At 41.6% G+C, this 27,422-nt stretch overlaps 3 protein-coding genes and 2 long non-coding RNA genes across 21 annotated transcripts in view; 3 read left to right on the top strand and 2 right to left on the bottom strand.

Annotated features, from left to right (window-relative positions):
* LOC118216947 (immunoglobulin lambda-1 light chain-like) overlaps positions 1–1,093 on the top strand; it is a 3,782-nt gene extending 2,689 nt beyond the window's left edge. Inside the window, exon 3 of one of the 2 annotated variants that reach the window (XR_004763104.1) lies at positions 540–665. Coding sequence is in view for 1 of the 2 variants with exons in the window: in XM_035398605.1 (XP_035254496.1) it covers positions 540–859 (320 nt within the window). In the remaining variant the exon portion in view is untranslated. Of the gene's footprint in view, positions 1–539 lie in introns of both variants that reach the window. The other variant, XM_035398605.1, reaches the window with a different exon arrangement.
* Positions 1–7,333, bottom strand: part of LOC118216949 — a 9,588-nt gene extending 2,255 nt beyond the window's left edge. Inside the window, exons 1-2 of the long non-coding RNA XR_004763106.1 lie at positions 7,281–7,333; positions 6,314–6,319 (exon numbers count right to left, since the gene is read on the bottom strand). This is a non-coding gene — a long non-coding RNA (uncharacterized LOC118216949). The remainder of the gene's footprint in view (positions 1–6,313; positions 6,320–7,280) is intronic.
* LOC118216943 (immunoglobulin lambda-1 light chain-like) overlaps positions 1–15,833 on the top strand; it is a 22,494-nt gene extending 6,661 nt beyond the window's left edge. For 2 of the 14 annotated variants that reach the window (XM_035398599.1, XM_035398604.1), the window contains exons 2-4: positions 2,944–3,266; positions 14,445–14,478; positions 15,275–15,833. In XM_035398599.1, the coding sequence (XP_035254490.1) occupies positions 2,944–3,266; positions 14,445–14,478; positions 15,275–15,594 (677 nt within the window). In that variant the 3' untranslated portion in view covers positions 15,595–15,833. Of the gene's footprint in view, positions 1–2,756; positions 2,865–2,943; positions 3,267–5,213; positions 5,270–6,777; positions 6,906–6,982; positions 7,108–8,696; positions 8,853–8,939; positions 9,263–10,331; positions 10,426–12,450; positions 12,553–12,743; positions 13,073–14,444; positions 14,479–15,274 lie in introns of those variants that run through there. The other 12 variants (XM_035398596.1, XM_035398595.1, XM_035398597.1 and 9 more) reach the window with 12 other exon arrangements.
* Positions 13,983–27,422, bottom strand: part of LOC118216948 — a 23,973-nt gene continuing 10,533 nt past the window's right edge. The window contains exons 2-4 of the long non-coding RNA XR_004763105.1: positions 17,661–17,663; positions 14,131–14,195; positions 13,983–14,040 (exon numbers count right to left, since the gene is read on the bottom strand). This is a non-coding gene — a long non-coding RNA (uncharacterized LOC118216948). The remainder of the gene's footprint in view (positions 14,041–14,130; positions 14,196–17,660; positions 17,664–27,422) is intronic.
* On the top strand, positions 17,060–23,758 carry LOC118216942. 3 transcript variants are annotated; one of them, XM_035398589.1, is made up of 7 exons: positions 17,060–17,487; positions 18,994–19,087; positions 19,880–19,967; positions 20,108–20,414; positions 20,942–21,035; positions 21,532–21,619; positions 21,763–23,758. In XM_035398589.1, exons 1-7 carry the CDS (start codon positions 17,463–17,465, stop codon positions 22,216–22,218), a joined length of 1,152 nt encoding a protein of 383 aa, XP_035254480.1. In that variant the 5' UTR covers positions 17,060–17,462; the 3' UTR covers positions 22,219–23,758. The 3 variants fall into 3 exon arrangements, with proteins under 3 accessions (XP_035254480.1, XP_035254478.1, XP_035254477.1); XM_035398587.1 differs by lacking the exon at positions 17,060–17,487 and adding an exon at positions 18,005–18,068; XM_035398586.1 differs by lacking the exon at positions 17,060–17,487 and adding an exon at positions 18,336–18,568.

The following is a 27,422-nucleotide window of genomic DNA, read 5'->3' as shown; positions in this document are numbered from 1 at the left end:
GTATTGTTTTTTGCTAAATTATTTTTGAGAAAAATGTAATATTCTGTAATATTTTACTGAGAAATTTTATGTAAAACTGACATGTCATATTTGCTTTAATACAGGGCAAGTAATTGTCCTTTAACTCAATAATATATACATCTTTAATGAACTTCCCATTTTTCATCGTAACACCTAAATTATTTATTGATTATGCGTTGAACACAAAGTCTATTAAGCCGTTAAGCCCTAAAATGTAAAATCACCGGCAGATTTATTTGAAATATAAATATTTGTATTGTCAGTCAAAATTTGGTGCAAATGACGTGATAGGCATGACAGTAATAGAAAACATCGTTCAGTCGATTTTTCACTCAGTTTAAAAGCGGTGGAAATAAAAAAAAATCACTGGAATGTTACACGACAAAGGTTGTTTGGTTCTGTAAGCGTTTGTTCGAATAGCACTTTTATTTCTACATAATGCACGATACATATATTTGCTGGTCAAAATATGAGCACCCTTTCAATGAGCCCGATATCTTATCATTTCTCTTTTTCAGATTCTTCTCTTGCTGCGCCTACCCTCTCTCTCCTGCCTCCATCCAGCGAGGAGCTGAAGACAGACAAAGCCACGCTGGTGTGCCTGGCGCAGATGTCTGTTGGATTCGCTGATGTCAGCTGGACATCGGGCGGGAAACCAGTTACCGGCGGGGTTTTTACCGGCACCGCCGAACAGAAACCCGACAAAACCTTCGGTTTGAGCAGCTTCTTAACCATCACGCCCTCCGAGTGGATTACCGACCGCGTCTTTACCTGTAAAGTATCTGTCGGGTCTAAAACCTCAGAGAAAAGTATCAAAAAGTCTGACTGCAGTGAGTAAATTATGGCTGTTGTATGACTCATTTTTACTCTTATTTCATTTTGATTAGCATGGTTTTCCATCTGTAATAGTTTAGCAACCCATTATCAGTAAATTGATTTCTGGCAATACCTTACGACTTTTTCAGGAATAAACTTTCAAGTTTAACATTATTTTTTGCTCTTAAACCTAGAAAGTGTGTTTGTTATCTTTGTGTTGTGAGATTAAATAAATACTGTTGCATGTTTAAAAATACTCGATTTCATTTATGTGCATTTGTTTTTGAAAGGAAGGTAGATTACTAAATAAGATCAAGTCTTTGCTGCGGTTCAAAAGTTTACCAATATATTCTTTCTGTAAAAACTGGAGTAGAGACACCATCAAACATAGTTTGATTTTTCAGTATCAAAAGCAGCAGACTGCAACCCTGGTCATGGACAGCCACAGGGTCTGCTGGTCTTCCTTGTTACAGCACTTACCAGATTAAATAAAGCAGGGGATTACACTGGTAACTCTGCTCACTTGGTTTCTTAGGTCTGAATATTTTGTTAATTTTAAGGTGAAAGGAAAGACCAGCAGACCTGTGGCTCTCCAGGACCATGGTTGCAGACTTTCCAAAAATTTCTAACCCTAAGGCCCACTCAATGAGCGAGTTATTTGTTTTATAACATAGACCAACCAGTTCAAATATAGGAACTACAATGTGTTTTAACCATATTCTCTCAATACAACCACGCTGACACAAAATCAATGCAATGCATGCACTGTAGCATGTATAATGTTTAATTTTATTGGTGTGAATTTCAATGGACAGTCAACAGAAATTTTTTATTTATTCCATGTGTATCTCACAATGCTCTTCAATAACACCCATCAACTATCAAAAATCCCAATCCACTGTTTGGAGATTACTGGTCAATAGGACGGTTCTGCTTGCACTGAAAGAACTGTCCAATGGAGGGCAGAAGAGTAAATGAATAAGTCTGTGATGCACGTTCTTCTCCAGTACAAACCTGACTGACTGCATTATCATCACATCCCTGCAACAATCACACTGCTGCAATGTCATGGAACTGTTAGGATAACATTGTCTGTGGGCTGTGGAGGGGGCTGTTTGAATGAACTGATGCTGCCGGTCCAGCCAAGCTGATCCAGCAGAGGGCGACAGAGATAAAGACCCGCTACTGAAACTGAGACACACCTGCAGGGTTTAAACACGTTATTTATAGCGCCATGCAAATGAGGGAGTGATTTCAGCTCCTTTCACAGCTCACAGGGACAGCCCCGTGTCTGCTTATAGACCAGCAGGTGTGAGGAGGGGTGAACCAGACTGCACATTATGTTAATGTATCATTATAATTACTGGACAGAAATTGAGGACAATGCTCTCTCTGACTGGCTTATATGGGAGATCAGCATGAACAGTGTTCTTCCAGCTCTCTCTTGTATTCTACTGCAGCAAGGTTTGAATAAACAAAGCCATAAATGTTGTGTAGTGACAGCTGAATGTGTGAGGATTATACCTAGAGTGAAGACCCTGAATATAACATAGAGTATCAGAGATGATTTAATTCATAGCACTTTGTATTAGTGTTGCACTGCAGAGATTGTTAGGGCCACTCCTGCCTGCTGTTACTGACTCCATGCCCTCATTATGAGTGGGAGAGTCTCATTAGCATCAGCCTTTTTAAACAGGAGGGACTGTGAGCAGAGAGGATGGACAGTGCACACACAGCTTCTACATTCCTGGGGAGCCACCAACTCATTGGAGAAGAATTAATTTACAATCTAAAAAGTTCTTTGGGCTGTGAAATGTAGGGATGGAATCCTGAGCTGCTGTGATTGGCTGAGTGCTGAGGCTCCTCCCTCTCCATCTCCCTGACCGGCTCCTCATAGTTGGGTCCTGCAGCCTCTCCTCTCCTCACACTCCTACCTGCTCATCTCTCAGCTGGACAGTAAGGGCCGTTCACACCACACACTGACAACATGCTGGGGACCCTCTGCACTCTCATCTCTGTGCTCGCATGTAAGAAACTTATATTAATTTTTATTTTTCAAGTTGAATGGAACGTAAACATTGCTTACATGAGCTTCTTATTTCCCAGGTGTGAGTGGAGTGACAGTGGTGACACAGAAGCCTCCTGTTCTGTCAGTGAGTAAAGGAGATACGGCCACTATGGACTGTAATGTTGGGACTGCGGTTGATAAGGCTGTCTGGTACAAGCAGGTACCAGGTGGAGTTCCTCAGTATGTGCTGCGTTTCTATCACTCTTGGAGCTCTCCCAATTATGGAGCTGGTTTCTCCTCTCCCCGCTTCACATCAAATAGTCAGAGTACATCTGATTATCGATTGATAATTGACAATACTGAGGCAGGAGACTCAGCAGTGTATTACTGTCACACATGGGACAGCTCTGCTAAAGAAGAGGTATCACAGTGATTCACACCATGACAAAAACCTCTGAGCTTCACTTCTGCTTTAATGCTGCTTCAGAGAGGAGTTCCAGCTCTGAGCAGGATGTGAATTCACTCAAGCTGAACTAGCGTCTCTCAGCCATGTCAGTAGCAGTAGTCTGTATATGAAAAAATTCTGCCTAAATCATCCTGCATGCTCACTGTGTTCTTTGTAGAAATTATCATTTTGTGATTTTTTTCTTTCATGATAGAAATCTAATATCATAGTTTTAATGGAGTTTTCATATCTTAGCTCATTTGGAACTCCTGTGTGGTCATAGAATACATATGTAACATTTGGGGCATGAGACAGTCTATAGGGGACACAGAAAAGTCCTGTTCTGACAGTGAAATCTGAAAGTGACTTCAGGACTTTAACTCACAAAAATGTAAAAAGTTTGAATTCGTACTCAGGCTACCAGTGGGTATGACATTCGTGACTTCCTCCTTTTGCCCCAAATGCCCCTTTTGATTAGATGAAAATTGTATATTTCTATTATTGTTGCAACGCTGTCATTAGACTTCATTCATTCATTTCTGTAAAGTATATCCCACACGATCCTGTTTAGGTTCTCTCGGTTGGTGTGCCCTTTGAGCACCTGCCCCTCAAAAGGTCTCTGCACAGCCATACACACAGGAGCATGTCACTCTGGCCCACACCTATTTTACACCTGGAAACCCATGTGTGACGTTAAATCATATGCATTATTTCTACTTTGTCAGCACCATTATCATTAAGTCGTGAGCACAATTTACAATAATTTGTCAGCATGAATTATATCTTGTGCACATTAATTTTAAATTTCAGAATCTCTGTCACATACGTAGATGAAAACCACACGCAGCAAAATCAAATGAGTCGATCAGTACGCACTCAGTAAAGTGATGATATATCTGGCATCTACAGTAACAACAGCTTTTCACTGTATTTAAGTTAGCCCAGACAGTCAACTGATTATGACCTTCTGTTTTGTAAATGCTATATCTTCCGAAATAGAAAACAAAAATCCCCATCTGCTAAAGATGCCAATCATAAATTTCTAATAAATTTCTAGTTCTTCCGAAAAACGATCCAGAGATTTGCATTTATGGCATTCAACAGGTCCTCTTGTCTACAGTGACTTACACAGTTTACAATCTTAACCTGCAAATCATTTACACAGCAGGATATTCACAGAAGCAAATTAGGCTAAGTACCATGAACAAGGGTTCAACAGTTATTCCCCACCTGGGAATCCAGCCTATGCCTTTGGAGTTGAACGCCCAGTTTCATTACTGTAATTATACACTGCCCCTCCTGTACATAATCTGTCTCCATACAATGATGTACAGAACCCTCACTGATAAAATTCTGCATTACCTAGGGTACACAAAGCTCTCAGCTATTACCTTGTCCATTAATGATGTTTCAATATAACACAAATAACCCACATGATTCAATGGTAAATGGACTGCACTTATATAGCGCTTTTATCCAAAGCGCTTTACAATTGATGCCTCTCATTCACCAGAGCAGTTAGGGGTTAGGTGTCTTGCTCAGGGACACTTCGACACGCCCAGGGCAGGGATCGAACCGGCAACCCTCCGACTGCCAGACAACTGCTTTTACCTCCTGAGCTACATCACCCAAGGGAACATCAATGTCCTTATTAATTATAAATATAAACACAGAATGTCTATATTTCAGCTGATCTGAGGTTCTAAATGTTCAAGAGGCCTCATCTCCAATTTGACTTGTTTTATTAAATCTGCAGAAAGCAGCTGACTGAACTGAACAGCTGGCTGAACTCTTAATTTGGAAACCAATGATTGGCTGAGTACATTGGCTCCTCCCTTTACATTCCCCATTAAAGCCAATAATACAATCTCTCCCCACACTCCTCACACTCCAACCTGCTCATCTCTCAGCTGGACAGTAAACACCACACACTGACAACATGCTGGGAACACTCTGCACTCTCATCGCTGTGCTCTCATGTAAAAAACTTATATTCATCATTATTTTAAAATATTAATGCAATGTAAATTTTTCTTACAAACTTATATTTATAATTATTTTAAAATTCAAATGTAACTTTAATGTTTCTTACATGAGCTTTTTATTTCCCAGGTGTGAGTGGAGTGACAGTGGTGACACAGAAGCCTCCTGTTCTGTCAGTGAGTAAAGGAGAAACGGCTACTATGGACTGTAACCTCGGGACTGTGAATAATTCTGCTGCTTGGTGGTACAAGCAGGTTCCAGGTGGAGTTCCTCAGTTTGTGCTGTATTTCTACCATCCAAACAGCGCTCCCACATATGGAGCTGGATTCTCCTCCCCCCGCTTCACTTCCAATCATCAGAGTAAATCAGATTATCGATTGATAATTAAATCTGTAGAGGCAGGAGACTCAGCAGTGTATTACTGCAAGACGCATGACACCTCTGCGAGTGAAGTCGTATCACAGTGATTCACACGATGACAAAAACCTCTGAGCCTCACTTCTGCTTTAAAGCTGCTTCAGAAAGGAGAGAAGATGTGCATTAACTCAAGCTGAACCAGGCTCTCTCAGCCATAGAGCCATATAAGCAATGTTAGCAGAGAAAAGTCTCCAGTTGCCAAAGCTGGACAACTACAAGCAGCAAAATCAAAAATATCAATCAGCAAGAAGTCACCAAAAAACAACAGTCAGTGAAGTGTTTGTATATTTGGCATCTGTAATAATAGAAGTGTTCACCGTGTCTAACTCAATCCAGCCAGTCGACTGTTTAGGCACTTCACTTTGTACATACTATATCTTCCCCAAAAAAGAACATAAATGCCTACATGCTAAGCACATGGAAATTATTCATTCTTCTGAAGCAAAACCCACCCCTTTACATTTATATTTAAGGCATTCAGCAGGTGCTCTTGTCCAGAGCAACTTAAACTGCTTGCATCCTTTGCATGCAATTCATTTGTAAGGCGGAATATTTACTGGAGCAATTTAGGCTAAGTGCCTTGTTCAAAGAAACAACAGTTATTCCCACCCTGGGAATCCAACCTGTAACTCTGGAGTCACATGCCCATTTTCCTAATCATTATGTGATGCTGCCCCCACGTCATGTAATCTCTGTCTCCTTACAATGTTTAAAGATCATTGATAAAAATATGCATTACCCAGGGTACACAATGCTCACACTAATGACCTTTTACAACAATGATGGTTTAAGACATAATATGAACATGTGATTTAATTTCTGAGGTGCTGATATTATTAATGGCTTCATTAATTATATTAATAAAACAATGTCAACATTTCTTCTGACTTAAGATTCTGACTACAGAACTTTCACACACTCCTATTGATTGAATAGGAATCGAATAACATTTGACTTATGTGCATATCTCCAATATGACTAATTGTATGAAATCTGCAGCGAGCAGCTGACTGGCTGAACCCTAGCTTTAGGGAGATTGTGATTGGTTGCGTTCAGAGGCAAGTCCCTTTACATTTTCCTTTATAAGCAATGCTGTAGTCTCTCCTCTCCTCACACTCCAACCTGCTCATCTCTCAGCTGGACAGTAAGGGCTGTTCATTCCACACACTGACAACATGCTGAGGACACTCTGCACTCTCATCACTGTGCTCTCATGTAAGAATCTTGTATGTATAATTATTTAAAAATTTCAAATGTAACAATGTTTATTACATGAGCTTTTTATTTCCCAGGTGTGAGTGGAGTGATAGTGGTGACACAGAAGCCTCCTGTTCTGTCAGTGAGTAAAGGAGGTACGGCCACTATGGACTGTAACCTCGGGACTGTGACTGGTTATGGTGCTTGGTGGTACAAGCAGGTTCCAGGTGGAGCTCCTCAGTAAGTGCTGTATTTCCACCACTCTTACAGCTCTCCCAATTATGGGGCTGGTTTCTCGTCTCCCCGCTTCACTTCCAATCACCAGAGTAAATCAGACTATCGATTGATAATTCAAACTGTGGAGGCAGGAGACTCAGCAGTGTATTACTGCACCACATGGGATGACTCTGCTAAAGAGTGGGTATCACAGTGATTCACACCATGACAAAAACCTCTGAGCTTCACTTCTGCTTTAAAGATGCTTCAGAAAGGATAGAAGATGTGCATTTACTGAAGCTGAACCAGTGATCTCTCTGCCATGGAGCCACTTCATCTACAGAGTAATATTACCAGAGAAAAACCTCCAGTTTCCAAAGCTCAGGAAAATTATAAGAGAGAAAATCAAAGGAGTCGATCAGCAAAAAAACACCAAACAACACCAGTCTGTTAAGTGATCATATGTTTGGCATTTGCCATAACAACACTTTTCGCAGTATGTAACTCAACTCAACCAGTCAGCTGCTTATGTACTTCTGTTTATGCTTTCCAACAAAAAAACAAAAATCACTATATGCTAAGGATGCCAATCACATAGAAATTATTTGTTCTTCTGAAACAACACCCAGCTTGTTACATTTATTTTTAGAATTCAACAGGTGCTCTTGTCTAGAGTGACTTACACAGTTTACATTCTTTAGATGCAATCCATTTACGCATCTGGATATATACTGAAGCAAATTAGGCTAAGTACCTTGATCAAGGGTACAACATTTCCTCCCTACCTGGGAATCTAACTTACAACTTTGGACTCACAAGCCAAGGTTCTTTACGATTATGCCACACTGCCCTTCCTCTACATAATCTCTGTATTCCTAAAATGTTGTAAAGGATATTCTCTGATTGATAGAAATCTGGATTACCCAGGGCATACAAAGCTCTCACAAATTACCATGTGCAATTAGGATGTGGTAGAACCGTAGAGGCAGGACACAGACTAACAGAAAATATGTTTCTTTTCCTTGAGGACAGTTCTCAGAAAAAAGAACAGCAACTTATCTTTTATTTCATTTGACTTGTCTTAAATTATAGAACAATGTAGGCATTTCACAGAAACTCTTATCCAGTGAGATTTACACAGCCTGCATTCTTCTACATTGAACCCTTTAATACAACTGGATCTCTATTGAAGCATTTCAGGTTCCTGCCAAGCAAATTAACCCAGTCTTATTTATATTTCAAGGTCCAGTTCCTAAACAATCATGCCACCCTACCACTATCAGTGCATAGAATATAATGCATTCAATAATTCTTCACTAAGGTAACTGTTGATTTCTGTCCCCAGACAATATCCATAATTTCATGATGAAGGTGTTTAAGAAAAAATAGCGACTGGCAGAACTGAAAGTAAATATCTGAAAACCTGAACCTGTGTGAAAGCCACATAAAACAACAGGTAAAATGTGCTCTTGCTTTTTTCCACTGAAACATAACTGACAACTGCTTTCCCATATGAGAAACAGAATTACTGGAAAAAGTTTTTGTCTGTTCCTAAAAACCTCTGATTGGCTGAGTGCACAGGCTCCTCCCTCTCCATCGTACTGACTGGCCCCTTATAGCTGGGTCCTGCAGCCTCTCCTCTCCTCACACTCCAACCTGCTCATCTCTCAGCTGGACAGTAAGGGCCGTTCACACCACACACTGACAACATGTTGGGGACACTCTGCACTCTCATCACTGTGCTCTCATGTAAGAATCTGCTACTCACCCATTTAATTTAAAATGTTGTGCATATGTTGATCACATAACAACATAAATCATTTTTTTACTTTCCAGGTGTGAGTGGAGTAACAGTGGTGACACAGAAGCCTCCTGTTCTGTCAGTGAGTAAAGGAGATACGGCCACTTTAGACTGTAATGTTGGGACTGGGGGTGATAGGGCTGTCTGGACCAAGCAGGTTCCAGGTGGAGTTCCTCAGTTTGTGCTGTATTTCTACCATTCAAACAGCGCTCCCACATATGGAGCTGGTTTCTCCTCTCCCCGCTTCACATTGAATCATCAGAGTAAATCTGATTATCGAATGATAATTAAAACTGTGGAGGCAGGAGACTCAGCAGTGTATTACTGCACCACATGGGATGGCTCTGCTAAAGAGTGGGTATCACAGTGATTCACACCGTGACAAAAACCTCTGAGCTTTACTTCTGCTTTAAAGCTGCTTCAGAAAGGAAAGATGGTGTGCATTTACTCAAGCTGAACCAGGCTCTCTCAGCCATAGAGCCATTTAAGCAACGCTAGCCGATAAAAGTCTCCAGCTGCCAAAGCTGGACAACTACAAGCAGCAAAATCAAAAATATCAATCAGCAAGAAGTCACCAAAACACAACAGTCAGTGAAGTGTTTGTATATTTGGCATCTGTAATAATAGAAGTGTTCACCGTGTCTAACTCAATCCAGCCAGTCGACTGTTTAGGCACTTCACTTTGTACATGCTATATCACCCCCAGAAAAGAACATAAATGCCTACATGCTAAGTTCATAGAAATTATTCATTCATCTGAAGCAACACCCACCCCATTACATTTATATTTAAGGCATTCAGCAGGTGCTCTTGTCCAGAGCAACTTAAACTGCTTGCATCCTTTGCATACAATTCATTTGTAAGCCAGAATATTTACTGAAGCAATTTAGGCGAAGTGCCTTGTTCAAGGAAACAACAGTTATTCCCACCCCGGGAATCCAACCTATAACTCCGGAGTCACATGCCCATTTTCTAATCATTATGTGACGCTACTCCCATGTCATGTAATTTCTGTCTCCTTACAATGTTTAAAGATTTTTGATAAAAATATGCATTACCCAGGGTACACAATGCTCACACTAATGACCTTTTACAACAATGATGGTCTAAGACGTAATATGAACATGTGATTTAATTACTGAGGTGCTAAATGGCTTCATTAATTATATTAATAAAACAATGTCAACATTTCTTCTGACTTCAGGTTCTGACTACAGAACGTTCACACACTCCTATTGATTGAATAGGAATTGAATAATATTTCACTTATGTGCAAGATGTGCATATCTCCAATATGACTAATTGTATGAAATCTACAGCGCGCATCTGAACCCTTTCTTTAGAGAAATTGTGATTGGCTGAGTTCAGAGGCTCGTCCCTTTACTTTCTCCTTTATAAGCAATGCTGTAGTCTCTCCTGCACTCCAACCTGCTCATCTGTCTGCTGGTCAGTAAGGACTGTTCACACCACACACTGACAACATGCTGGGGACACTCTGCACTCTCATCACTGTGCTCTCATGTAAGAAACTTATTTTCATCCTTATTTTAGAATATGCAACGTAAATGTTTCTGACATGTTTATTTTTTCCCAGGTGTGAGTGGAGTGACAGTGGTGACACAGAAGCCTCCTGTTCTGTCAGTGAGTAAAGGAGATACGGCCACTATGGACTGTAACCTCGGGACTGTGACTGATAGTGCTGATCAGTGGTACAAGTAGGTTCCAGGTGGAGTTCTTCAATTTGTGCTGTATTTTTGTCAATTTTGGAGCTCTCCCACTTATGGAGCTGGTTTCTCTTCCACTAGCTTTACATCCAATCATCAGATCAAATCAGATTATCAATTTATAATTAAAAATGTAGAGGCATGGCGACTCAGCAGTGTATTACTGTGCTATCTGATTATCTGATAATAAGTAATCCTTCCATCTCATAATAATCTAATTGCTGTTGCCTAATAACTATTTTGCGGTTATTAGGTTCTGCTAATTTATTCAGATGGGAGGGTTAACCCATTACCAAAACATCACTTGAATTTCACCTGAAATTCCAATTTAATCTGAAAGTGACTTCAGGCCTTTAACTCACAAAAAAAAGTAAGGAATTTGAATTCCTAATACCAGTACCAGTGGGTATGACATTAGTGACCTCCTCCTTTTGCCCCAAATGCCCCTTTGATTAGATGAAAATTGTATATTTCTATTATTGTTGCAACGCTGTCATTAGACTTCATTCATTCATTTCTGTAAAGTATATCCCGTATGATCTTGTGTAAGTTCTCTCAGTTGGTGAGCCCTTTGAGCACCTGCCCCTCAAAAGGTCTCTGCACAGCCATACACACAGGAGCATTTCACTCTGGGCCACACCTATTTTACACCTGGAAACCCATGTGTGGCGTTAAATCATATGCATTATTTCTACTTCGTCAGCACCATTATCAATAATTTGCCAGCATGAATTATATCTTGTGCACATGAATTTTAAATTTCAGAATCTCTGTCACATACGTAGATGAAAACCACACGCAGCAAAATCAAATGAGTCGATCAGTACGCACTCAGTAAAGTGATGATATATCTGGAATCTTCAGTAACAACAGCTTTTTACTGTATTTAAGTTAATCTAAACAATCTACTGATTATGACCTTCTGTTTTGTAAATGCTATATCTTCCGAAATAGAAAACAAAAATCCCCATCTGCTAAAGATGCCAATCATAAATTTCTAATAGATTTCTAGTTCTACCGAAAAACGACCCAGGGCATTACATTTGAGCCATTCAACAGGTGCTATTGTCTACAGTAACTTACACAGTTTACAATCTTAACCTGCAATAAATTTACACAGCAGGATATTCACAGAAGCAAATTAGGCTAAGTACCATGAACAAGGGTTCAACAGTTATTCCCCACCTGGGAATCCAGCCTATGCCTTTGGAGTTGCACGCCCAGTTTCATTACTGTAATTATACACTGCCCCTCCTGTACATAATCTGTCTCCATACACTGATGTACAGAACACTCACTGATAAAATTCTGCATCACCTAGGGTACACAAAGCTCTCAGTTATTACCGTGTCCATTAATGATGTTTCAATATATAACAGAAATAACGCACATGATTCAATAGTAAATGGACTGCACTTATATAGCGCTTTTATCCAAAGCGCTTTACAATTGATGCCTCTCATTCACCAGAGCAGTTAGGGGTTAGGTGTCTTGCTCAGGGACACTTCGACACGACCAGGGCGGGGATCGAACCGGAAACCCTCCGACTGCCAGACAACTGCTTTTACCTCCTGAGCTATGTTGCCCAAGGGAACATCAATGTCCTTATTAATTGTAATTATAAACACAGAATGTCTATATTTCAGCTGATCTGAGGCTCTAAATGTTCAAGAAGCCTCATCTCCAATTTGACTTGTTTTATTGAATCTGCTGAAGCCAGCGAACTGAACTGAACAGTGGACTGAACTCTTCATTTGGAAACCTATGATTGGCTGAGTACATTGGCTCCTCCCTTTACATTCCCCCTTAAAGCCAATAATACAATCTCTCCTCACACTCCTCACACTCCAAACTGCTCATCTCTCAGCACCAGTCACTGACAACATGCTGGGGACACTCTGCACTCTCATCACTGTGCTCTCATGTAAGAAACTTATATTTATAATTATTTATACATTCAAATGTAACATTAATGTTTCTTACATGAGCTTTCTTCTTACATATTCATTCTTATTTCCGTATTTGAACTTACAAACTTAAATGTGTGTTTGCCTTTGGTGAGGATGGGCTGTTTTGTGTAATATTTTTAAAATGTCTCATTTTTTGCTTTCACAGGTGTCAGTGGCCAGAAGGTTTTGACACAGAAACCCTCACTGCTGAGTGTGAATAAACAGCAGAACATCAGTATGGACTGTAATATTGCCCGAGATGAAAATAAATATGTTGGCTGGTACAAGCAGGTTCCAGGCAGTGCTCCTCAGTATGTGCTGCGTTTCTACCACTCTCACAGCTCTCCTGATAACTATGGAGCTGGGTTCTCCTCCAGCCGCTTTACCTCCACAGCCCAGGGTAAAACAGATTATCAGTTAATAATTACCAATGTGGAGGCAGGAGACTCAGCAGTGTATTACTGTGTCACATGGGATGACTCTGCTAAAGAGGACATATCACAGTGATTCACACCATGACAAAAACCTCTGAGCTTCACTTCTGCTTTAAAGCTGCTTCAATAACCCCAGTCTCTCTGTGCTGGAAACAATTTCCTCAGTCAAGAACAAAGAATGTACAGTAGTATTTCTTCCTCAATACACAAATATACTGTATATTCTATATGCATTAACTTACACAACAGGCCCCCAAACTGGGACAGAAGTGTATATTATCAAAGAAAAAGTTCAAAAGAATTTGATTCCCATAATTTAATGACAACTCATTGTACATAAATGACAACCAAAACTATTGTGTGTATTTGTAACATACCTTGCCTGGAACAATTTTTTTTTCCAAATGTAGACTCAGTCCGGATTGCTGTATGCATATTTCCTCAGCTCTGACTGCACATGTCTGAAGCCTGATTAAAATGCTGCAGGTCTGGGTTGTCTATAATGATGTCACTCACTCCGGCTGTAGTTTCAGGGAGACTGGTTTCATTAAAAATTATATTTTATATTATTCAGTTATTCCCATATATACAGTAAGTAAAGAGCCTATTCAGTTGGGAAAATTGCAACTGGACTACATTTCATTATATGATACCTATTATGTCCTGATATTAAAGCACTTTACACTGAAAGGACTGAATTGACCTTAATCTCCACTAATGTGTGGGATCCACAGGGGTGATGCATGACAGCCATAGTGCGATGGTCTTCAGGTGAGGTGGACAGGGAGGGACTATTGGGCCAGTTAAAGAATCAATCACCTGGTCTGGTTTAATAAGCAATCAGAGGGTTCACCAAAAATGGAAACATTATTTCACTGAATGACTCTTTTATAGAGATTAAATGAATGAGATTATAAAATCCATCAGCTGCCATCAGGGCCATGCAAGTCAGTGCAGAGAGCATTAGAGGGGCAGGAGGTCCAAGTGAAGAAAGGGCCACACCAGACCAGCTGTGCTGTAGAGATTTACCTGTGGGATCTGTTAGGGAGCTACAGCTGTGCTGTAGAGATTTACCTGTTGGATCTGTTAGAGACCCTCAGCTGTGCTGCAGAGATTTACCTGTGGGATCTGTTAGGGAGCCTCAGCTGTGCTGTAGAGATTTACCTGTGGGATCTGTTAGGGAGCTACAGCTGTCCTGTATAGGATGACATGGGGGTTCTAATCGGGAAGAACAGATGTGCTATACAGATTTATATTTTGATTCTGTCTGGGTATTGCAGATGTGCTGTCCATATTTACATGGTTCTGACAGGAATTACAGATGTGCTGTCAGCATTCAGATTTGTGTCCACAGTGTGTTTCAGTTCCCTCTTGCTGTGCTCAAACTGAGCTGAGGTTTTTGTACGGGGGTGTACATCATCTGTATCACTGTGGTATTTGGCCAAGGCACCAAGCTGATTGTCACTGGTAAGTCTCTTTTCATTTCTTTGCAAACTTGTTGAAATATGTAGTTTTCCATGCCATTGTGTTGTTCTGTCTGACATCAATTTTTGGATTTTAAATAAGGCTTAAGATTTTTTCAAATGTAGCGTTGTTTACATCTTTTTCAATTCAATGCTGAGATACAAATCCCATGCTTCATGTCTGAAATTTTTTTTCTCTGTGGGTTTCAATTCATGAACAATTTCATATTCAAAGAATATTTTTGCTTCGTTTGGAATCCTGGTATTGTTTTTTGCTAAATTATTTTTGAGAAAAATGTAATATTCTGTAATATTTTACTGAGAAATTTTATTTAAAACTGACATGTTATATTTGCTTTAATACAGGGCAAGTAATTGTCCTTTAACTCAATAATATATACACCTTTAATGAACTTCCCATTTTTCATCGTAACACCTAAATTATCTATTGATTATGCGTTGAACACAAAGTCTATTAAGCCATTAAGCCTCAAAATGTAAAATCACTGACAGATTTATTTGAAATATTAATATTTATATTGTCAGTCAAAATTTGGTGCAAATGACGTGATAGGCATGACAGTAACAGAAAACAGCGTTCAGTCGATTTTTAACTCAGTTTAAAGGCGGTGGAAATAAATAAAAAAATCACTGGGATGTTACACGGCAAAGGTTGTTTGGATCCGTAAGCGTTTTTTCGAATAGCACTTTTATTTCTACATAATGCGCGATACATATATTTGCTGGACAAAATATGAGCACCCTTTCAATGAACCCGATATCTTATTTCTCTTTTTCAGATTCTTCTCTTGCTGCGCCTACCCTCTCTCTCCTGCCTCCATCCAGCGAGGAGCTGAAGACAAATAAAGCCACGGTGGTGTGCCTGGCGCAGATGTCTGTTGGGTTCGCTGATGTCAGCTGGACATCGGACGGGAAACCAGTTACCGGCGGGGTTTTTACCGGCACCGCCGAACAGAAACCCGACAAAACCTTCGGTTTGAGCAGCTTCTTAACCATCACGCCCTCCGAATGGATTACCGACCGCGTCTTTACCTGTAAAGTATCTTCCGCGTCTAAAACCTCAGAGAAAAGTATCAAAAAGTCTGACTGCAGCGAGTAAACTTCGTGCTTTCCCGTATCAAACGTTTGATCTCGCGTTGTATCTGCAGTAATCTCGCTATAGACTATAGGCTTAGTAAATGTAAGTGAATTGTTTTTAAAATAACATTAGTACACTTTCGAGATTAAATGTTGGTTATTCCATGCGTTTATTTGAGGATTGAGTTTTTCCCCCGGTATGCTTGCATTGTGCCGCGATTAAATAGAAATCATTGCATTAAAATATTGCATTAAAATGCTGATGTGTGTCTGTGTCTTCTTGATAAAACTAGAGTAAAGACGTACTGATACTGACATTATCAATCAGCACAGTTGATCTAATTTACCAGTGTCTATATGATGTCTGTCCAGAAAAAAAGAACAGGAGAACTACAGAAAATTTTTCTTTACACATGGCTCAAACCCAAACCCAACACCATGCGTTCCCAGCAATGCTGTCACGTTGCTATAACATTATGGAAATGTTGTGATAATGCTGTGTGTGTTGGCCTTGGAGTTGGCTGATTGAAGCGGTTTGTGTTGTAAGCCCTGCATATCCTGCAGGGGGCAACAGATAGACAGCTACTGAAACTGAAAGACACCTGCTGGATTTATAGCGCCATGCAAATGAGGGAGTTATTTCAGCTCCTTTCACAGCTCAGAGGGACAGCCCTGTGTCTGCTTATAGACCTGCAGGTGTGAGGAGGGCTCTACCAGACTGCACATGATGACATTTCAGTGTCAGTTGCATACAGCCTATGATGGTGCTTTCAGTTACAGAAATGTACGGGAAATGGAGATTGCTGTAAATAAGGTTCTCTGAATGTTCATCTTATCTTGCAGTAAGTTCTAACATCTGCGAAAGCAGAGTCACGTGAAAGCTACCTGGTGACATAATGCAGCCCACAATGCTTCTTTGTGCTTCCCTTCCTGTGTATTTCAAATCATTGTGGTTTCAAATATGGCTAGAACATATGCCTACCTCTAATTTGGTAAAAACAGATGGAAGTCAACATGAACCATGGCACTTTCCAACATCTTTGTGATATGATTTTGAGCAGAATCCCCTGATTCCCACAGCACGACCTCTGAACCTTAGTGAGCAGTCAACCTGACATTTAAATATACTTCAACCTGCTTTCAAGGATAGCATCCCTCCCAGAAGATATTCAATCAATCAATCAAATGTTATTCATATATCACATTTTACAAAGAAATTGTCGCAAATATAGACTTCATAGCATACCCTGGCCTAAACCGTGACACAGCAAGCCAGGAAAGAATTCCATCGATGACATATTGGAAGAAACCAAGGGAATATGTATCCCCCCCCCCCCCCCCCCTCCCCTAGGTAATATGTATCCCCACCTCCTGCCTCCCCAATATTCAGTAGGATAATTTTCTGATGATGTTTTTTTTCTCATAAGGGCAGCCGACTGCTTTTCTTTTATCTTCTGTAGTAGTATCCCCCCATCCTACAGGTGGCGCTGTAGCGCTGCTACACTGTGACTATCGGGTCACCGAGCTAAAGGTGGTGTTTTGCCCACCCCTAGCAACTTTTTCCCTCAAAAAGGACCTAGCCACAAACGCCACTTTAAAAATGTAATTTCACACTTTTTGCAGTATTCCTGACGGCGTAATTTGTAGTCATGGGACTCATTCCAATCGTTTATTATATCCGTGATCCGTCCTCGCCTCCTCGGTCCTTTGCTTGATTCGAAAATTCATCGAGGTCCGCCATCTTTAAGGACACTGCGATTCGGCGGAGCGAGCTCAGGGGCGAGGAGACTTCAGCAAGGATACATTGCAAGTGCAGTCTTTACAGAAGCCTTTTTTCGGAACGTGTCTCTTATAAATATTCCACCTCTCCACATTGTAACAATTTGAAACATGGCGGGAACACCCCTGTACAAATGTAAGTGCTTACCGTTGTTTTCCGTTTATTATAAAGCACTTTAAGTTAATACATAACGACACACATTATTTAGGACTAACAAAAGCCACGTCTAGTCATGAAAAAGAGAATTAAAACATTGTAGTTATTTGTAAGCATATTTCTCTTTCTTGTTTCCCATATCGTTCGTTAACTTACTGCATATTTAACACAACCTTCCATGCTTAACGTTAACCACAATCCCCGTCAAAATCATGTTTCATTTCACCGTAGGCTATAGGCTAGGCGATACAATACGGTGAAATCACGTATCCTATGTTCATCCCGTCGAATGCATGCAGAAAGTAACTCTAAGCATGTTCTCACCTGCAGCAGTTTAAACATAAACGTGCAAGCTGCCTTGCGTTCAGAGCTTGGGCGGAGCCATCCTGACATACCTGTATGAGAAGCATAATAAATAGCCCAATTCGATGCATGCTGCCAAGTGATTATGAGTTTTATGTAGGCTACAGTTAATTTTGTAAGAACGTCTGATAATACTAATAGGCGACTGCTCCGTCTCTTTATAATGAAATATGTCTCTTTCATTAGGCTGCCAGCAGGTAACTAACTACTCTTTGTAACCGCTACAGTAGCCTACATTAACAATACAATATTGACTCGATGAATGTTCTTAAATAAACGGTGGGCTGTAACGAGGATATATAGCCTACACATGTACCGGCAATAACGCACGCCAACAAAGGAAGCAAATAGCACATTTAACAATCGTCATAATGAATACGTGGCCAAACCAGAGACTGTAAAAAGGGCCAAACAAGTGGTGGTGGTGGTGGTGGTGGTGGGTGGGAGGGGGTCACGCTTGGAACAGCCCCTTTAAAGATACGGTGCATTTAACGTCAGCTCTGATTTAAAGTAGCCTATATATTGTTTTTTTGCACGATGGTATTTGTCAACATGAACGAAACATTGTTTTTCGTGATGTACGCCTGCGTTAATGTCTATGTTTGGGTACTCCGGGGCCCCGTGGCTGCGCCGCTTCCAGGACCTGCTAATTTCGCTTCTGATTCACTTCTGATTCAAAACCTTTATTTCCTCACTTGTACGCCTGATAATAACGCAATTTAAACGTATTTATGCATTTTTACTGTCTTTCATCGATGCAATCAATCTATTTTAGCCTATAGCAATTTAGCATCTTTTCCCATACGTATTTCATGGCTGAAAATGGGCTTGTGAAACGCGGTTGACACATGCCGTTGTGATGTGGAACTATTGTGGGCGGCAGTGTAGGACAAAGAGTTCGAGTCCCCACTAGGACACTGCCGTTGTACCCTTGAGCAAGATACTTAAGCTGCATTGCTTCAGTATATATCCAGCTGTATAAATGGATGCAATGTAAATGCTAATTATAAAGTTGTGTAAGTCGCTCTGGATAAGAGCGTCTGCTAAATGCCTGTAATGTAATGTCCATAGAAGCATTACCGGTTGCCCTTCACTTATCGGTCTGTATGTCATTTCTTACAGGGACAGATGAGGAAACCGTCAGACTCATTCGCCTGAGGGCTGAAAATGATAACCTCTTCACGGGGAAGAGGCACGCAGCCGGAAAAGCATGGAAGTGAGTCATGAGTAAATTTCTATAGTCCATGATAATGTAATCTGCAACTGAAAGATTTTGCACACAAAAACTGGCAATAAACAAAACAAAAGGCTAATTTCAGATTAACTTACAGGACCACATCACTGTCCATATTGGATATGCTTGCAAATGTGCTTATATTTAATATCTGGCTTGTTGTTCCCAGTTTATCACCATAAGATATAAATAAAGAATTATATGTAGATATCCCCGTAGTTGCAGGGCACTGCAGTGCTTCCATGTTATGAGCATTTGCTCATGAAAATGAGTATGTGGTTAAATCATTTAGGAGCACATCTACTAATTGAGATGCATTAGTGTGCTCCTAAATTTTGGAACTTAAGAGCACATGTGCTCATTGGAAGAAAAAAAATCCTTGAGTTGTTAGTTTGCTCCTAATAAAAACACGGCTACTTTGTTATAATCATTAGTCTTGTTTGGACAACAAAGTGAGACTCCGTGTGAGGCTAGTCTTTATTTACAGAGCACTGATAGTTCACTTGCAACCTTCTGTGAGGTGTTCCTACATGTCATGGGCTAATGTTGACGGAACCAATCCTCTGTACTGTGATCCATGTCCTGGTTTGGACCATGTTAAAGTAGTCAGTTGTATGCAAATGATAACTTCTGACATCCCTAATTTAAGTGTGATAAGAGGCATGCCTGCCCTTGTAAATGGCCAACACATAAACATGATATGACATGGCTGTAATTATTGTAGGGCACTTGGGTATGGCATGTTGAATTGTACTGTTTTTTTTTTTTTATCAGGGAAATTCTCCGGCAGATGGGCCTGCAGGGCCGGGTGAGCCATGCACAAGCCGCTAAAAAATGGGACAATCTGAAGCGGAAGTATAAGGTGAGGATAAATTAGCGATAAGTGTTTGGTGCTGTGTGTTTTTCCTTTGCGTGTTTCTAGGGGCTTTTACATAAGGAAACACATTTACTCCTGTTCAGTGGGCTCATGGTGCACCTGCACCCTTGCTTCTTTCCTTGTAGGAACTCCGGAGCTCTGCAGCGGGGACGGGGACGGACAGGGGAGAGTCCACAGCAGCCACAGCAGCCACCTGGCCGTGCTTTTCTGCGATGCACGAGGCCATCGGCGGGGGGGAGCCTGTCGATCTTCTCGTCCCGACGGACTCGCGTGTTGCAGAAAACCCGGCACACGTGGCTGACGAGGCCTCGGACGCTGGCGGCTCCTCCCCTCTTGGATCTGTGACGGCCACTCATAGCCAGACGTGTGTGAAGGAGGAGGAGGAGGAGGAGGAGGAGGGGGAGGCCACACAGCCCTTTTGTCATCACTCGTGTACGACTGAGAAATAATGATGATGTCATTTCTACGTATTTGTGTGCGTTAGCCTTCTTTTACTGATGCTGTTCATATGTTTTATACGTCGTCAGAATAAGGGCAAAAGTCGCACGCATAGCTACAAGGCTCTCGAGTCGAAAAAGAAAACGTTGAGAGTGCAAATCCCAAGCTCGCGAGCAAAACGACAACAACAAAAAAGAACCACGAGTGTAAAACAAAAGGCTGCGAGGTAAAAAAAAAAAAAAAACAGCGCTTGTGAATCTTAAGATCGCAGGAGAAAAAACAAAAACAGCAGTGGACGCGCAACAAGGGCTTTGGGCGTGCAAGTGGGCTTTTTCTCGCACACTGGACTCTGAGCGCTCGCGTTGTTTTTTTTCTCTGCGCGTGCTGTTTTTAGTTTTGGCAGTCCTCCTCGCACGCAAGTTTTACGTTTGGCAATCCCCCGCGTGCTGTTGTGAGTTAGAGCTGCACACAGGTGGTACAGGTCCAGGCTACTTACAGGTTTGTAATGTCATTTCTTACAGGGACACATTTTCAAACCTTCAGACTCATTCGACTGAGGTCTGAAAATGACCACCGCTTCACGGGGAAGAGGCATACAGCCAAAAAAGCATGGAAGTGAGTCATGAGTATATTCCAATAGTGCAGCATAATGTCATCCGCAACTGAAAGGTTTTGGACAGAAAAACTGTCAATAAGCCAAGAAAATATTAATTTCAGACGTACTTGAAAGATCGTGTCACCCTATATTGGATATGCTTCCCTATATGCTTATATTTAGTATGTGACTTGGTGTTCCCAATTTATGATAATCACAATAAGATATCCATAAGGAGTGTAGATTGATCCCCGTAGTTGTCAGGTTGCTCTGAAAATTACAATTACTTTGTCATTGTAGTCAATGGCTTTTTTGGAGGAATTTGAAGGACAAAGTGAGATAGGGTCTGCGGTGTTAGTTATTATTTACGGAGCACTGATGCTTCTCTTAGGACCTTGTGTGATGTCTTGTTCTACATGTCACGGGCTAGTGCTGACAGTATCACTCCTCTGCACTCTAATTTATTGATGGGCACTTGGGTGTGGCAGGTTGACTTGTACGGTTTTGTTTTATCAGGGAAATTCTTCAGCAGATGGGCCTACAGGGCCAAGTGAGCCCTGCACAAGCTGCAAAAAAGTGGGATAATATGAAGCGGAAGTATAAGGTGAGGATAAATTAGCGATAAGTGTTTGGTGCTGTGTGTTTTTCCTTTGCGTGTTTCTAGGGACTTTTACATAATGAAACAACACATTTATTCCTGTTCAGTGGGCTCACGGCGCACCTGCACCCTTGCTTCTTTCCTTGTAGGAACTCCGGAGCTCTGCATCGGGGACGGGGACGGACAGGGGAGAGGCCACAGCAGCCACTTGGCCGTGGTTTACTGCGATGCACGAGGCTGTCGACAGGGGTGAATCTGTCGACTTGGCACATGTGGCTGATGAGACCTCGGATGCTGGTGGCTCCTCTCCTTCTGGATCTGTGACGGCCACTGGCAGCGTGGTGTGTGTAGAGGTGGGGGAGGAAGTGGTGGAGGAGGAGGAGGAGACGGACGACGACGATGCACAGCCTGACTCGAGCGGCACGGACGATGAGCCATGTACCTTCGCCTGTCCCCCACCCCCCAAAAGAAGAAGGACCTGTCAGGCAGCCATTTTAGAGTTCCTCAAGGAGGAGGCCGCCAAAGAGGAAGAGCGTTTCAGGGCCGCACAGGAGACCACAAATAGATTCCTGGACCTTTTTGAGCGATTGATCAACAAACTGTGAATAGTTGACATAACCAAAATAAGATTTACAGTACGATAGCCTTATTGTATGTTGCCGTGCTCGCTCAGTTCCACAGGACACTCGCGTGGAGCGGTGTTGCCCCGCCAGGCAACCTCACCAGCCATGTCCGCTTCATTCCCCCCCTCACTGGACATGGTGGAGCCACACCACTGTCACTGACAATCCTCCATGGGCTCAAGGGATATCCCCACTGTAAGATGTTATGATTGAGGTGCCTCAACAACTTTGTAAGGTATCCTGGCTCTGTCCATGACTCCAGAGTGTTGAAGAACAGAAGGATCTTCAAGGTCATGTTCAGCAGCTGCAACAGTTGCACAGCACTGACTGTGGGTGCGAAGGTGTGGTCCATCTCCAGAGCCTTGGAGGTCAGGCACCTACAGCATATCTTCAGCATGCCAAAGTCCTGCTCTGTTATGTCAACCTTGGCATGGTGGTGGTTGAAGCGGCTCTGTACCCTCCCTTTCAGTGACTCCTGATATTGGGTGATGATGGCCACAGGGTGGTTGATGCAGGGGTAGCCTCCATCCTTCACAAGAATCCTGGAGGTGGGGTGGAAAATATGGACAAAATGAACAGTGTGATAATCATCACTGCATTATATAGCTATGAACGTGTTGGGTTATTTGCTGAAGTTGTCAAATTCACATGGTAAGAGGTCACATCTTTATTCAGATTCAATCAAATTGATATAGACTGTACTGTTTTTGTTGACCAAACTCCTATAATTTTTTATAAAAATGTCAATTATTTGACATGCCATGTAGTGATTGATTTTGTTCAGACCTAACCCATTTTCACACGTGACAGTTGAGAAGCATGATATCTCGATATGAGAATTGTGTGACAATGTGATTGTATGGAGAGATGTTGAACAATTTTCACTTGCCCTGACCCTTCATGTGCAACCCTACCTGCAGGAGGGTACTGAGTCTTTGTGTAGATCCGTCCTTTTTAGATCCTCGTCCTTCAAGACCCTGGCGTTTTGAAAGGAGCCAGGATACTCCACAAAGGTGTTGAGGAACCTGCCTTTTCCGTCGCATACTACCTGCATCTGTATGGATGGGATGAGCTTCCTATTGAGGGCGTCTTGATGCGGACATGGCAACTGTCGATGGCACCCACACACTTGGAAAAACACTTAACTGTTGGTCTACCGTGCAAGCCATTGACCAGGCTGAAGTTGGGCAGCCAAACAACCTCCTGGCAAAGGGCAGCAATCTGGTTTATTCCGGTGTGAAAGTCCAGTCGCCACACGTGGTCTTGGATATCTCAAAGGCCTGGCACACCACACTGTAGACCAAACTGTGGGCAAGCAAATACGGTTGTCTGGATCCTTATGTGGTGTGGCCAGCTATGTGTCCCCTCATGTGGCAGTAACTGGATGAAGAACAGTAGTCTGCCATGATTTCCAGGTCCTCCGTAAAATTGAGCTGCAGACCTGGCGCAGTGCCATTTATTTTTGCATAATGCCCTACTGGTGGATTGTCAGCCTTCAAAAAAAATAAAGAAATGAAAAACACGAAGCGTGTGTGTGCATGTGTAGAGGGTGTAGCTCGGCTAGTTCGCTAGTGAAGCACAGTAAAGGTGCGATGAAGCGAAGGCCTCATAGCAGGTTTCCGTGACAATGATCTCTGACTAGTAAGGAGTGAGAGGCTCGGGTTCAAACCCCAAATCGGTCTTAGGCAAATCTGTAACTTGTTGATTACACATGTAGCCAACAGTTTACAGAAGTTTACATCAAAACCCTGCAATGTAAACTTTGTGTGGGCAAATGTGTTGGGTAAATGTGTGGGACACCTTTTCTTAAAGTTAGGCTTTTGGTGTCTGTCGCTTGTATGCCATAGGACCATGCATGCTTGATTAATCAGTTAAAAGCACCCCCCAAAAAAAACAGCACCCCAACACCGGGCAAAGCCCCATGGCCCTGTTTCACATAGCAGGTTTACAGAGTTAGCAGAATTACTGCACTCTGAGTAAAATGCAGAACCATCCCAAATATGGAACACAGACTAAAATAAAAAGAGCTGTTGCAGGTTTTACTCGGTGCAGTTATCTAGCTAACTCAGTAATACTGTTTCGTGAATACACGCCAGAATAAACATAAATACATCCCCCAAAGGCTGTACCCATCTGTACATTTTTGTTTTGTAAATCCTGTTTAGTTTTTTTTTTTTTTTTTTTTTGGTCTGTTTATTTCCGTAGGGAAATAAACCCCCAAAAAACACTGAATACTTTGACTTCTTTCTTGCTGTCTGTACGAAACATTTTTCATAATTTTATTTTTTACGGGGGGTGCATATTTTTGTTAGGTTTTCAGTCACAGTAGGAAACCTGTGGAAGACTCACCATTTCTTTTCATTGGGAGAAAGATGACTATTTGTGGCAGACTAGGGCTAGCAGTATTCTGTAGGCCCTGCTTTTGCCCTGATCTGTTTTGTCCAGGATGTTGGGGGAAATCTTTTTTTTTTTTTTGCTTTGGGCACAAGGTACTTCATGTTGTGCTGAAATTTGTGTTGTCCTTGTTTTTGTATTGGGGTGGATTTGGGACGTAACCGTGAGGACAGTGAAAATAAGTCCACCAATCTGTGGAAAAATGGAACGTACAGCATTTGATTTAGTTTGTCAGGGGCGGTTGGTCAGTTTTGCTGCTCGGAGCGACTGGCCAATAGGTGGCAGAGTAGAGACAGAAATGTGTAACTCAGACCTGTGTGAAATACGTATTTGTTTTGGATTCAAATACTTTTTTTATGATTTACAAATAAAGTACTCTCAAAGTGCAAACCCCACCTTTTGGTCATTTACACCAGGCAGATCAATAGAGCACAGGAAAGTATTTAAATTCAAAACAAGTGAGAGTTTGACCCAGGTCTGGTTTAAATTCCTCATTACAAACATCTGGGTGTCTGATTTATTCTGTGAAGATTACACAGCTGTTATTGTCACACTGCTATAATGTTATGAAAATGTTACCTAACATTGTTGGCTGTGGAGGTGACTGCTTGAATGAGCTGGTGCTGCCGGTGCAGCCAAGCTAATCCTGCAGAGGGCGACAGAGAGACAGGCCCTCTACTGAAACTGAGACACACCGGCAGGGTTTAAACACGTTATTCATAGCGCCATGCAAATAAGGGAGTGGTTTCAGCTCCTTTCACAGCTCAGAGGGACAGCCCCGTGTCTGCTTATAGACCTGCAGGTGTGAGGAGGGGTGAACCAGACTGCACATAATGTTAATGTATCATTGTAATCATTGGACAGAAATGAATGGCAATGAAAGATCAGCATGAACAATGTTCTTTCAATTCTTATATTCTCCTGCTGAAATTCAAAGCCATACATGTTGTGTACTGACAGCTGAATGTGTGAGAGTATAACAAGAGTGAAGACCCTGAATATAACATTGAGTAGCAGAGATGATTTAATTCATATCACTTTGTATTATTGTTGCATTGCAACAATGCATTGCATTGAGATTATTGGGCTCACTCCTGCCTGCTGTTGCTGACTCCATGCCTTGATTGTGAGTGGGAGAGTCTCATTAGCATCACTCCCTGAGCTCCTTTATAAAACAGGAGGGACTGTGAGCAAAGAGGATGGACAGTGCACACACAGCTTTTACAGTTCTGGGGAGCCACCAGCTGATTGGATAAGAATTCTTTAGCCGTCTTAAATGTTCTGTAGGCTGTGAAATTAATTCTGTCACCACATTAATATTGATGGATGATGGTGGGAAGAATCCTTAGTGGCTGTGATTGGCTGAGTGCAGAAGCTCCTCCCTCTCCATCTCCCAGACTGTCCCCTTATAGCTGGGTCCTGCAGCCTCTCCTCTCCTCACACTCCAACCTGCTCATCTCTCAGCTGGACAGTAAGGGCTGTTCACACCACACACTGACAACATGCTGAGGACACTCTGCACTCTCATCACTGTGCTGTCATGTAAGAATCTGCTACTCACCCATTTAATTTAAAATTTTGTGCATATGTTGATCACATAACAACATAAATCATTTTTTACTTTCCAGGTGTGAGTGGAGTAACAGTGGTGACACAGAAGCCTCCTGTTCTGTCAGTGAGTAAAGGAGATACGGCCACTATGGACTGTAACCTCGGGACTGTGACGGATAGTGGTGCTCGCTGGTACAAGCAGGTTCCAGGCAGTGCTCCTCAATTTGTGCTGAATTCCTGGCGTGCTTGGAGCTCTCCCAAATATGGAGCTGATTTTTCCTCCCCCCGCTTCACTTCCACTCATCAAAGTACATCTGATTATCGATTAATAATCAATACTGTGGAGGCAGGAGACTCAGCAGTGTATTACTGTGAAACATGGGACAGCTCTGCGAGTGAGATCGTATCACAGTGATTCACACCATGACAAAAACCTCTGAGCTTCACTTCTGCTTTTATTCAAGCTGAACCAGTATCTCCCAGCCATGGAGCCATTTCAGAGCAATGTTAGCAGAGAAAAGTCTCAGTTTTCCAAAACTGAATAAAATTACAAGCACCAAAATCAAGTGACTCAATCAGGAAAAAGACGCCAAACAACAACAGTCAGTAAAATGGTCTTATGTTTGGCATCTGCATTGACAGCACTGTTCCCTGTACACAACTCAGTCTAACCAGTCAGCTCACACCTAATGTTTATGTATATATATGTTATATCTCCCCAGAAGAAAGCATAAACCCCCACCTGCTTACAAGGCCAATCACATGTACATCTCTAGTTCCTCTGACACAAAACCCAATACTGTACATGCTGTTTTACTGAAGCAATTCAATTTAAGTAACTTGCTCAATGGTACAATAGTAGTACCCTCACAAGGAATACAACTGCTTCTTATGAAACAAAACCCAGCTAATTGTATTTTCATTTAAGGCATTCAGCACATTCTGTTGTCCAGAGCAACTTGCACAACTTAATGTCTTTCATGCAATCCATTTACACATCTGAATATATATTGAAGCAATTTAGGCAATGTACAATGCTCTAAAGAGCATTCATTGATAAAAGCATACCTTACCCAGGGTACACAAAGCTCTCATTAATTCCCTTGACCAATAATAATGGTTCAAGACATAACACCAGCACACATGATTTAATAAGATAACGGCTCAATAAAAATAATTTCCTTGTTAATTACATTAATACATAATGTCAATATTCCTTCAGACATAAGGTTCTGACTCAG

Source organism: Anguilla anguilla, chromosome 17 (assembly GCF_013347855.1).
Source record: "Anguilla anguilla isolate fAngAng1 chromosome 17, fAngAng1.pri, whole genome shotgun sequence".
Lineage (NCBI taxonomy): Eukaryota > Metazoa > Chordata > Actinopteri > Anguilliformes > Anguillidae > Anguilla > Anguilla anguilla.
This window is presented reverse-complemented; position numbering and strand designations above follow the sequence as displayed.